The sequence below is a fragment of the Harmonia axyridis genome, chromosome 5, assembly GCF_914767665.1.
Source record: "Harmonia axyridis chromosome 5, icHarAxyr1.1, whole genome shotgun sequence".
NCBI lineage: Eukaryota > Metazoa > Arthropoda > Insecta > Coleoptera > Coccinellidae > Harmonia > Harmonia axyridis.
The window spans coordinates 41,016,038-41,028,989 of NC_059505.1; the positions used below are offsets into that span (position 1 = coordinate 41,016,038).

The window sequence follows — 12,952 nt, forward strand, 5'->3', positions numbered from 1 at the left end:
AAATTCGCATTATTCGCCCGATTGTGTGCGCGGTCCCACGCGATCGGCAAGGTCGTGTACGGATCTGAAAGATCGCGAGGCGATTGGGCGTAGACCGTGCGACGACCTTGTCGCATCGGCCGGTACAGAGATTTAACTACCACGTTGGTAGGAATGGGCGTGCGATTGACGATAAGGTTGAAAATAACGTTGACGTTGAAGTGGAAGTGAAGTTGGGATAGTTGTTCGTTTTCAACTAGTTGAGAAATTGATGAAACGTCAGATAATATCAAGGGGTTCTTCCTGACATTATTTTTTAAGAAACAAGTTCCAATGGTCCAATGCTCCGCAAATGCTAACTAACTAAAATACAGGGAGTTAATTTAGACAATGAAATAGTTTTCCTTAATACCTTGGAAACCACAAAAATCATCAAAATGATCTCAGAAGCAGTTTTTTTTCGAGGTATATAACTTTAAGTTGGCATAACTGTTCAAGATGGCGACCGATTTAACAGCTGTCAAGTGATTTATTCTCAGTTTGGTTTGGCAATTTATCATGAATAGACTCACGCCTGAACAACGCTTGCAAATAGTGCAATTTTATTTCGAATATAATGGTTCTGTGCGGAATACGTATCGCGCACTACGTCCATTTTATTTTGTTTAGCTATGAAGCGCACTTCTGGTTGAATGGCTACGTCAACAAACAAAACTGCCGCATTTGAAGTGAAGCTTATCCTCGAGTGTATGTCGAAACACCGTTACATCCAGAAAAACTGACTGGTGCGCTTCATGGGCTGGTGGAATCATTGGTCCGTACTTCTTCAAAAACGATGATGGCCAGAACGTTACAGTCAATGGTGATCGGTATAGAGCCATGATTACTAACTTTTTCATTCCTGAATTGAACAACCATGATGTCCAGGAGCTTTGGTTCCAACAAGATCGATTTATTGAAAGACACGTTTGATGACCGCCTAATTTCACGTTTTCGATATGTGAATTGGCCTCCAAGATCTTGTGATTTAACACCGCTAGACTACTTTCTGTGGGGCTATGTAAAGTCATTGGTCTATGCGGATAAGCCACAAACCCTTGACCATTTGGAAGACAACATTCGCCGTGTTATTGCCGATATACGGCCACAAATGTTGGAAAAAGTCATCGAAAATTGGACGTCCAGATTGGACTACATCCGAGCCAGCCGTGGCGGTCATATGCCAGAAATCATATTTAAAATGTAATGCCACAAGATTATCTTGCGGATAAATAAAATTCATGTCAATCGAATAATCCATCGTTGTTTTATTCCAATTTAAAGTTCTATAGCTCTAAAAAAACACCCTTTATATAGTGAATTTCCACAATTTGGAAGGGTTGTTCTGTCGTTAAACGATTCACGACGAATTGCCAAACCTCACTGAACAGAAATGTCAACACACTTCGACATTCTCAACTGTCAAATCATAGACAACGACCATCGAACGTTCTCATGCAGCTAAAGAAAAGTTCCCCTCTATTGGACATACTCCTACCTCAAACCAATTTTTTCCATAAAACCAACGTAATAAAGCACTTTATACACTTCATACCGGCAATTTTACCGTTTAAGCCATTAAGCCAAAGTCCTGACGAACTCACCTACGGGTACAATTATAAACTTTCTCATTTTCCACAGTGATGAGTCCAATCGACAATAGGACTCTTTCCTTATAAGGTGCACGCCTTTACCGTATATCAATATGTCCAATGTATGTACCAAGATTTATGATCAGGTGGACTTTCATTATCGCAGATAGTCACGACCAAACAGTGATGGAGAAAAGTGTTTTTGCAACGAGAAACAAGACTCACATGGTAGATCGGACGATACGTTGACACACGTGGTCCACTTTTATTTCTAGAGCGAACGAAAGGTTGATTGATAAGGAAAGAAAAAAAAGGAGATCTTCTCATCAATCATGTGGCGATGAAGCCTACTTTCTTCTTTTAATGTTGAAAAACCTCAATGGTTACGGTATCTAATGTGTTTTCGTTCGTTTCAGATAGAATCCAGACTATTTTAGAAGTTATCGGGGACTATTTTAGATCCTTGAGGAACCCCGTCAAAGGATATCGAAATAACTCAAGCAAAATTTGAATGTCATCTAAAATTGAGTTTGTTTAGAGTTTTCCGTTTTAAATAATTCATCTCAAACACGTCTTGTAATTTCTACTACGGATCAAAATTTGGAATGAAGAATTTGTCTCATGAATTAAATTTTCTTTGTGGAAAGAAAAGTCATGGGTTTTGAAGCAAGGTAACAATTTTTTGCAAAAAAAACTCAACATATCCCATTGAACAACCACTATATTTCAGAATTACAAGGTAAATAAGGCAAAAAAAAAGAGATAATATCATCAACCGTGTGGCGATGGTATATACTCTCAAGTCTTGTAGTTGACGGACCTCAATCTTGGCTCTAAACCCATATTCAAACATTTCTTGTTCGGTTTCAGGCAAAATAATAGAATGTTTGAAAAATAATTGGGACCATGTTAGAACCTTGGGGAACACCTTCCGAAGAATATCGAAATAGATAGATTGGCATGAATTATGAAGAATTTGATCGTCATCTGTAGATTAGTTCGTTTAGAGCTTTCTGTTGTAACAGTTTATTTTAAACGTGTCTGGATAAAAATATTGAACAAACAATTTGAATCGAACTTTAGGTGCAAGCAGAATTGTCGTTCAGGAAAGAAACGGAAATAATGGATTTTGAAGCAAGATAACAAATTTCTGATCAAAAACTCCCACTGGAAAACCACTGTATTGTCCTGATAAGCTCCCGGCCTACTTTTTTCCCCTTTTTCGAGTATTTCTCAACACAAAGCCGGACAGAATCGAATTTGAGGACGGATCTTTTCGTTTGAGGCCCAAAATTCGAAAATTTCGTAGAACCCAAAAACCGAACTCCGAAGTGAATGAAAAAATGACCATTTTTTCGTCGGGCAGTGTAACCGCCTCTCCTCGCTCCATTTGACTCAAAAACTGACTCACTCTGCATCATCCCATGCCAGATTGAATCAGATCATCTGGATCCATGTTTGCCAATCGTCACCCGGCCACAGTTTTGTTTATTTCAAACAAACTAAATAGAAGGAACGTTCTGCCCCAGGCAAACAATATTATCTTTCTGTGTGTGAGTGTTAAACTCACTTTAATTAGGTCTGAGTAATGGGCTATGTAAAGCCCAGGACTCGATAAACGAATTGAAAACCTCGCACATGCGATGCTCGCTTGTTTAGACTGGTCTAGTCCCATGGGCGCACGCTAGGTGGGGCTAGACTAATCCCATTAGGTTGCCAACTATAGTGTCTAGATGAAAAATGACTTCCTACAACAAAAACCGTTGCAATATCAATTTTAATAAGCTTCCAAGCTAGTACAGAAAAAGTGGTTGCTCATGTTTCAATCTGCGATGTTTTTCTCTCCATCTATGTGTTAGATGTCAAACTGACATTTTATTTGGATGCCCCACTTATTCGTAGACAGGTCTCAGTCAAGAAATTTTTGAATATAGGTTTAGAGCCTAGATTGAGGCTCGTCAACTTCAATACATGAGAGTAGATACCGTCGCCACACTGTTGATGATTTGGTCTCCTTTTTTTGTTTAAGTTACCTTTAATTCGGAAATATAGTGATATTTAATAGGATATGTTGAGTTTTTTTGGCAAAAAATTGTTACTTTGCTTCAAAACCCATGACTTTTCTTTCCACAATGAAAATTTAAGTCACAAGACAAATTCTTCATTCGAAATTTTGATCCGCAGTAGAAATTACAAGACGTGTTTAAAATGAATTGTTTGAAACGGAAAACTGTAAACAAACTCAATTTTAGATGACATTCAAATTTTGCTCGAGTTATTTCGATATTCCTTCGACGGGGTTCCTCAAGGGTCTAAAATAGCCCCCGATCACTTCTAGAATAGTCTGGATTCTATCTGAAACGAACGAAAACACATATAGATACCGTAACCATTGAGGTTTGTCAACATCAAGAGAAGAAAGTAGGTATCATCGCCACATGATTGATGATATGATCTCCTTTTTTCTCCCAGATACTAGAACTGCCAGATTAAAGTCACGCAAACCCTTCAATCTAATGAAGGTGACTAGGAAATTTGGCGTTCGGAATGGAGTTCTTGTAATGTCTTCAACATAAATCTAATCGTTGATCCTTCAGAGAAAGTTCTAGGTTTCAATCTTCCTAGGAATGTTTGGTGTATTTTATATCGACTTAGGACTGGTCATGGTTGTTGCAATAGTATGCCCTACAAAAGGAATTATAATGATAGCCCACTATGCGAGTGTGGTGTAGAAGAAACTATTGACCACTTGGTGAATACTTGTCCAATTTATAAATTTCATGGTGGTTTCCAAGCTATCCATTTAGATTCAGATTCTTTTTTAGAATGGGTCGCTAACTTCAAATAAATATAATGGAAACTGACATTTATTACCCCTTTCTTGTTCTTTTCTTTTTTGTTTTCAGATTTAATAATAAAGTCGTCAACCGTTGGTGAAGAGAAAGGATGGAGAAGATTTTGTTTGGATGAAGAGTAAGCCCTTCAATATAAATATGTCAGCTTAGTCTGTAAACAAATACACAAACCAGTTACTGCACCTATACGGGAAGACAGAGTTTTTGCTGAGGTTTTTATATGTTCTCTTGTATCATACGTTGAAATATATGATGCCCCGTTTACATTTCCTCTGCTGATACTCAGATTACATCTACACATGCTTTGTTGTTTGAAGTTGATAATTTTTTGTATTGCTCTATTTCAAAAGAACATAAATATATATTTGGATACGCTTCTATGATCATGCATGTTTAGCAATTTCGATGTTTATGTGAAATAGATGTCTGATCTAAAGAAAAAAAGACTGTGCTAAAAATTCGGCCTTCCTTTTTGTACCACAATCGATTTGGAAAATATGAACAATGAACTCCAATAATTACATTTGTGGTCTTACGCAGTTCTATGATCGGCAGAATTTCTGTCAAATTGACGTTATTCTGTAACTTGACGTCTTTTGTCAAAATTCTATAACCTTTGAATAATGACGTATCCTGACGTCTACTTTTATGAAATATTATTGAATACAAAAAGAATTTTTCGAATATCTCTAATAGAAACCAAGATATATCGAAATATGTATTTGAAACAGTTATTTTTCATAAGTCTAATGGTTCACGAGAAGCTTTCAGTGAGCATCGAATTTGACCCACCCTGTACATCCTGCCTTAATAAAGACCCCTCATTCGTAGTGCGTATATTAGAAAAAAATACACCCTCAAACACCACCTGAACGTTTTCGTTGAACCCTTCTACCTTTCGCCGGCCAAAAACCCACCCCTGGCAAAGCCCCCCCCGCACGCACCTTGACCCGCGTGTTAGTCACCCCGTACGGTCGTTAGACTGCACAGATTCCCCCCAATTAAACCAAGTGTATCGTGCACAACGCGCACCTTTCAGAAAACGTACTGCTGGTGCTGCTGCTGCAAGTTCAGGGACCGATCAAACAATACCTGTTACAGTCAGGAGGACTGGAAGGTCGAGGTGCACAACGCGCGACACGCTAGATAACCGTAACTTCCAATTAAGGAGAACCCATAAGAAGTGAGCGATGAGTCCCATTAGGAACGAAGAAAACGCGATCGAAAAGCTCCCGGTCTTTCTCTCGCTGGAGAAATCCGGCTCGAAGGACCAAGGAGGTATACCTTAGATAAGGTCCGAAAAGTCTTATGGTCGAAGGGAGTTTCAACAGCTTGCTATCTAGACGGCTGTCATGTGGAGATTTTTAATTTTTTGACACCTAATGAGAACTAATTTATCAAATTCACTCGGGTGTTTTTTTTTCGAGGTGTATAACTTTAAGTTGGCATTACTGTTCAAGATGGCGACCGATTCAACAGCTGTTGAGTGATTTATTGTCAGTTTGGTTTGGCAATTCATCATGAATAGACTCACGCCTGAACAACGCTTGCAAATAGTGCAATTTCATTTCGAAAATAATGGTTCTGTGCGGAATACGTATCGCGCACTACGTCCATTTTATTTTGTTTAGCGATGAAGCGCACTTCTGGTTGAATGGCTACGTCAACAAACAAAACTGCCGCATTTGGAGTGAAGCTAATCCTCGAGTGTATGTCGAAACACCGTTACATCCAGAAAAACTGACTGTTTGGTGCGCTTTATGGGCTGGTGGAATCATTGGTCCGTACCTCTTCAAAAACGATGATGGCCTGAACGTTACAGTCAATGGTGATCGGTATAGAGATATGATTACTAACTTTTTCATTCCTGAATTGAACAACCATGATGTCCAGGAGCTGTGGTTACAACAAGACGGCGCAACATGTCACACAGCTCGTGCCACAATCGATTTATTGAAAGACACGTTTGGTGACCGCCTAATTTCACGTTTTGGACCTGTGAATCTTGTGATTCAACACCGCTAGACTACTTTCTGTGGGGCTATGTAAAGTCATTGGTCTATGCGGATAAGCCACAAACCCTTGACCATTTGGAAGACAACATTCGCCGTGTTATTGCCGATATACGGCGACAAAAGTTGGAAAAAGTCATCGAAAATTGGAAGTCCAGATTGGACTACATCCGAGCCAGCCTTGGCCGTCATATGCCAGAAATCATATTTAAAATGTAATGGCACAAGATTATCTTGCGGATAAATAAAATTCATGTCAATCGAATAATCCATCGTTGTTTTATTGCAATTTAAAGTTCTATAGCTCTAAAAAAAACACCCTTTAGAACTTTGTAATTATGCAAAAGTTGAATATATTCTTTTCGAGTAGTATTTGTTTTTACTATCATCATTTACCCATCAACTAAACCAATGGATTAGTTGTGGTGTCGAGTCTTTTCATTTTTTTCTATTCGTTTCAAACTCGACGTAGCTTCATCAAACGATCCTCATTCTGTCAATCTATCTCTGTTGTATCTATTGATTGATTTGTGTCAATGTCAGACTTTCTCTTCCAAATGAAGTTGGACGCTTCATTGAATTCACTTATTGTATTTACGTTCGTCTTGATGGACCAAAGGTTTCATCAGATTCTTCTAGCAGTCTTCGATATCTGACTTCTAGAAATTGTGAACTAACCTTGAGCCTTGCAATGAGTCATATAGTTCGACAAAATTTAATTTCTATTCTTGACGATAAATCTATGTTAAGAAATAAGAATTATTTGGCAAATTGCCACTTTTTGAATTTTATTAATAGACTATCGACGTCATCCAAGGACAATAACCTTCGTTCAGTTCAGTAACTTCTTTATTTCCTGGTTTGCTTGTGGTATTTTTATTTATCAGCAGTGAAATTGCAACAATGATTTCCGTTTGTGGAAAATAACTACGAACTTTACGTGAAACAACAAAGATAACCTATACGCGATGTTTTTGACACAACAATAACGACAATCAACTTCTTGAGATGTTATGAAAGCACTTTAGGGTTTTCTAAGGATAGGTTTCACTTCGAATAGCCGGTAGTCACTTTTCGATCAGGAATTTCATCGAAAAATCATCTTCAATGATTAGGTTTATTTTCACCTTTGAGGCTACGTTAAAAAACATATTTGTTGCATTTGGGGCTCAGAAACTCCAACTACTGAGCTATGATTGATGATATTTATGACCGAAATTGAAATATATTGATGTTGACGACGTTTATTTTCAACAAGACGTCGCTACATGTCACACAAGCAACGAAACTATCGCAATTTTGCGCAATGGCACAATTGGCCACCGAGATTTTGTGATTCAATACGTTTAGACTTTTTTTTTGGGGCCACGTGAAAGATAAAGTCTATGCAAATGCTTCACAAACGATTCAAGATCTTAAAGATAGAATTCGTGAAATTATCGAGGACATAAGGCCGCAAATGTGCAAATAAACATCACTTGATATTTCTTAAGATATACTCTTTTTTTTAAACGAAACCTGTTATTGGAAAACCCTTTATATCAACCAACCGTTCTTCATTGTAATCGATTTTGAGCTTACGACTCATCAAAACCGATCCAAGAGATCACAACATCAACTCATCATCTGTTTTTCAAGATTAATTTTTTCCTTCCCAGTTGTTTACAAACAAACCGATGCCATTCCCAACAAATTACAATCACTCAATGGAAATCTGCAAAACTGACATTGATCGATCGAACTGGAACAAACGCTAAATTTTATAGGCGATAAAGTTCCTCTTATCGTTAAACTGTCATTGAACGTTTCAAAATATGAGACTATACGCGATAAATCGTGAGCAACGGCAATTATCAAACATGGCTCGATAAACGTTATTTTCAACATTTTTCGTGAAGAAAAAATTGAATCCAGGGATACACAGTTAATGACATATTTAAAATATGTCGCGTTGTAACCCCAGAGTAAAAAACATAGATAGAGGCAGCATACGTCATTTTCAGTAAGCATATTTTGACTTAAGCATGAACTATCAAATTTGACATGAAGCGCGCGGAAATGAAAATATATCAGTGATACGATATTTTTCTCAATTCGTGAGTTTCTCCACAAAGAACGTACTTCTTATGTTCCATTGTGAATCGAAGTTTCACATTTACTCAAAATATATCGAAATAAATACCTAAATATATCAGAAATTCAGAAAACAAACTTCAAGCGCGCCAAACGACGTGAAACAACCGATGATACTAGGAGAGCAAAGTTGACAAACCTTGGATTTCAGCAGGTAGATACAGAAAATAATAAATATTCTGCTTATTATAAATTCGACAATTATGAAAAATATCGGATTCCAAATATTCAAATTGACATATTTAATCGGAAATCACTCAAATAAATATATTTCATTCAATATAACATATATTCATAACGATATAGTAAAATTGTAGATTTGAAAATCTATCACAATCCGACAACGTAATCTAACCATGTTGGGGACATGTCAAAATTGTGTATTCTTCCTATATCTATGTTTATTACTCTATGGTTGTAAGTATACGAAAAAAATGTTGAAATCAATGATTCACGTTTACATTTTCCCTAATTTGTTTGATATATTAAATATACTAAGTAGGTGTATGAATGTCAGATTGACAGTTAGTTAATTAAAAAGTTACGTTTTGATAAACGTGTTTTTCCTAAGATATTTCCTTTAAGTTCAAACTTCAACAGGTTATGGGCCCAGTGCCGCAGGACTAGTGAAAAATAGAAATTTTGAGTTGTCAATTGAACTGATCAGTATTCGAATTTACGTTTTGTAAGAATAGACAGTTAGTTAATTAAAAAGTTACGTTTTGATAAACGTGTTTTTCCTAAGATATTTCCTTTAAGTTCAAACTTCAACAAAAAATTCGAAATTAAATAGGCAATACGAAAATAGATAGAAGGAACGGAAAGTAAACATTTATGCTCGATCCTGAATACAAGAGAGATGGAATTTAAGTGTCACCAATCACAATCGAGCTAGCTGATTGTGTGTGCGAGCCATAGACGTGGAGAATCCTGATTTGATTGTTGAATACTTTACTGGGAATCCTTTTTTCATAACTTCACAATAGCTAAATCATTAAACTGAGAAAAACATTGACCTTTTTGAGACACGAAAGAATTTTTATGAATAAATCACATTGGAAACTATTTTTGAGCATGAATTGATAATTTCGAAATTAATCAAATTTTGTTACGCCACTGCTATAGTGTCACGTCAGACAAGAAGTGACGAATCAAGTGTGGCATCAAAACAAATGCATAAGTTACAAGGCGATTTCCGTTCCTCTTATTAATGTTCTAAGGTTGATTCATAATTTTGGAACTATTTTGAAAAGTTGAGTCTCCTGCCTTTTGATTCCACATGTATCGTTTTCATGTTGTCAAGTTTCTGAGTTCTGGAGGGAGAGGGGAGCAAATTTTCGTTGGGACACCCTGTATTTGAGTTATTCTGAATTGAAAAAATAAATGATGAAAAACTTGAGTATAGGGGACAGTTGTCAAATAGTCAAATCATAAATAAAATCAATAAAAAAAATTAACTCACGCTTTTTTTATATCTGCCACACTGGCGCCCTTGGGCACCTCTAGGACCTTGTAATAATCCACCATACTGGTGCCGCTAGCTTCCTTATGACCCAGCTTTACGATTGATTATCTGCAACATAAAATCAACCATCAAAACCCAAGTCCGACAAATCTGCAACAAGCCATCAAAACAACGCCATAAAAAACCCAAACCTAACCAAAACTTCCCAAGAACACCCTACCAGAAATGTTTCCAGCCGAACATCCTTCAGACGTGCACTGGAAAATGATTCGAATCCTTTTGAAAAACTTGATAGCAGAAAACGTCAATTCTGCGTAGTGGACAACTAAAATTTTCCGACCACAGCTCACTTGTCAACGCTGTCTTAGCCGGTATGACTTTTCTGACGGTGTTTTTGCTTTTCTCGATTGCCCAAACTGGAATGATTCGTCCGATTACGGTTGTACAAGTGAGTCACAGATCAAGGAACGTTGTCATTTTCGTTTTTCTGGTTTACAGTTAACGCAGTTCGATGTTAATGACATCGAGAAATCGTCTAAATCGTCTCAATTTTCAGTGTTGCTTTTGTTCGTGGTTTTTCTCTGGTCCGCCCCAGCAATTGAGGTTATTGCTCGCATAGAACACGTCAGTTTTGTGCACAGATGAATGAAACCATAGATAGGTTAGTGACAAGGTCACCTTTGAAGATTTTAACTTGACTCTAATGAATTAATGAGAAAAATACTAATTAAATTTCTTCGAGATGGAAAAATTTCGAGAAAAGTAGCTAATTCTCGTCAACAGTGTTTTTAGCGCACATATTTGGCTACATTCTCAAATTAGATATCTTGTCAACGCTGTCTTAGCCGGTATGACTTTTCTGACGGTGTTTTTGCTTTTCTCGATTGCCCAAACTGGAATGGATTCGTCCGATTACGGTTGTACAGTAGTGAGTCACAGATCAAGGAACGATGTCATTTTCGTTTTTCTGGTTTACAGTTAACGCAGTTCGATGTTAATAACATCGAGAAATCGTCTAAATGGTCTCAATTTTCAGTGTTGCTTTTGTTCGTGGTTTTTCTCTGGTCCGCCCCAGCAATTGAGGTTATTGCTCGCATAGAACACGTCAGTTTCGAGCACAGATGAATGGAACTATAGATAGGTTAGTGACAAGGTCACCTTTGAAGATTGTTACTTGGCTCTAATGGATTAATAAGAATAATGATAATTGGTTTTCTTCGAAATGGAAAAATTTCGAGAAAAGTAGCTAATTCTCATCAAGAGTGTTTAAGCGCACATAATTATATTTGGCTACATTCTCAAAAGCATGATCATTCTTGAATTATTTGGAAAGACAATACACAATATGTAACAAAAAAGTGCAAATGTCCTGTTTTCATTGAATTTTCAGATTGAATGAAATAAAAGAATCCAAGTTTATTCAGAGTTTCATATGCTTAAAATTTACAGTTTTTGAGATATTTCGATTTGTCATGAATTGGAGGGTCTTTGGAAAAATCTAATAACTTCGAAATGAATGAATTTATTTGGAAGAGATTTTGAGAGTGAATACTAGAAAAACGGAAGTTAATACGGACTTTTTGATAATCATTGAGAACTCTACTGGGTGTTTAAAATGAGACGATTCATTGATGACTTGATCAGACTTTAATATCGAGCTCATTTCAAAAGACAAGCCCTATATTTTATTTTCTCATTTGGTAAAGAATTTTTCGAAAATAATAAACTTTTCTATCCGATAAAAAAATTGAATACAGGGTGTGTCATATGGAATAAGCTCGATATTAACGTATGAATAAGTCTAATAAGATTCAACTTTTTTGGTTCACTCTGTATATTTCCAAATAATTTGAAAATGTAGCTCTGTTGGATTCGAAATTTCAGCACTTAACCATAATAGAGCGTAGCGTCAATGGTGAAACATCCTGTATACCTAAGTGACAACAGATTCGATCTTGTTGAGTTATCAAACAACTATTTCAAGCTACGTGCAACATTTTCTATTAATCACCTCATCACTTGTAATTTCAAAAGCTTTTTGATGTAATATATTCATTGTTCAATTGCCCTACTCGAGTTTTTTTTTTTTTTGAGCATCAAACGGTTTTCAATTTTTTTAATAAAAGTGGTGCATCCTAGAGAAAAAGCGTAGATACCATTTTTGTTCCGAATTGAACAAAAATTGTAGAAGTGAATTCAATTTTGAAAAAGGCGCTTTCGTAATAGTTTTTCTTAAAAAAAAAATGAAAGTCAATGCCAGTACGCACGTCACTGTAGTTGCTGAAGACGAGGTATTCAACTTGAAAAAAATCACCTTAATGAGTTCTTCATTTTTACAAATTCACTTTCAAATATCTCAAGCCGTTTCGAAATGATCGAGAAATTTGTTATTCATTTGGAATACATTCAACGTCATTCGTATCTTGGAAACGAAAACAATACCCTGTCGCTTGAAACAAAATGATCGCGAAATAACAACATCCCAGAAAATTTCAACCAATTCGGGTAAACAAACACCTGTTGGGGTGGGGCGACTGCGTGAAAAACGAATTAAATTCTTCAAACCTAATAAACAGATGAATCATCTTACGTGGATTATTTAGATATGAACAGATGTTCGAAAATTGACTTTTCAGTTTGAAATATTTAATTACAATTCGAATTTTGGTTGGAAGTAGAAACACTTTGGGCATTTCTTGGAACGAGTATTTTTCCTGTTGGTTGAATCAAGCGAGTTTGATTTCTATACTATTTCTATCTGAACAATGTTTAAATTATTTTATTTGGCCGATATCCGCTAAATACAAATTTTGGCTCCCGTGTTTGATGGAGGTATAGCAAGACTTTTGGGTTGAAAGAAATGTTAGCAAATTTTAT

General features: G+C 36.5%; 1 protein-coding gene across 5 annotated transcripts in view; it reads right to left on the minus strand.

The window, feature by feature from the left end:
• Positions 1–12,952, minus strand: part of LOC123680070 (dnaJ homolog subfamily B member 6-B) — a 56,017-nt gene that overhangs the window by 18,010 nt on the left and 25,055 nt on the right. For 3 of the 5 annotated variants that reach the window (XM_045617739.1, XM_045617735.1, XM_045617738.1), the window contains exon 2: positions 10,073–10,183. In XM_045617739.1, coding sequence (XP_045473695.1) covers positions 10,073–10,137 — 65 coding nt within the window. In that variant the 5' untranslated portion in view covers positions 10,138–10,183. Of the gene's footprint in view, positions 1–10,072; positions 10,209–10,295; positions 10,453–12,952 lie in introns of those variants that run through there. The other 2 variants (XM_045617736.1, XM_045617737.1) reach the window with 2 other exon arrangements.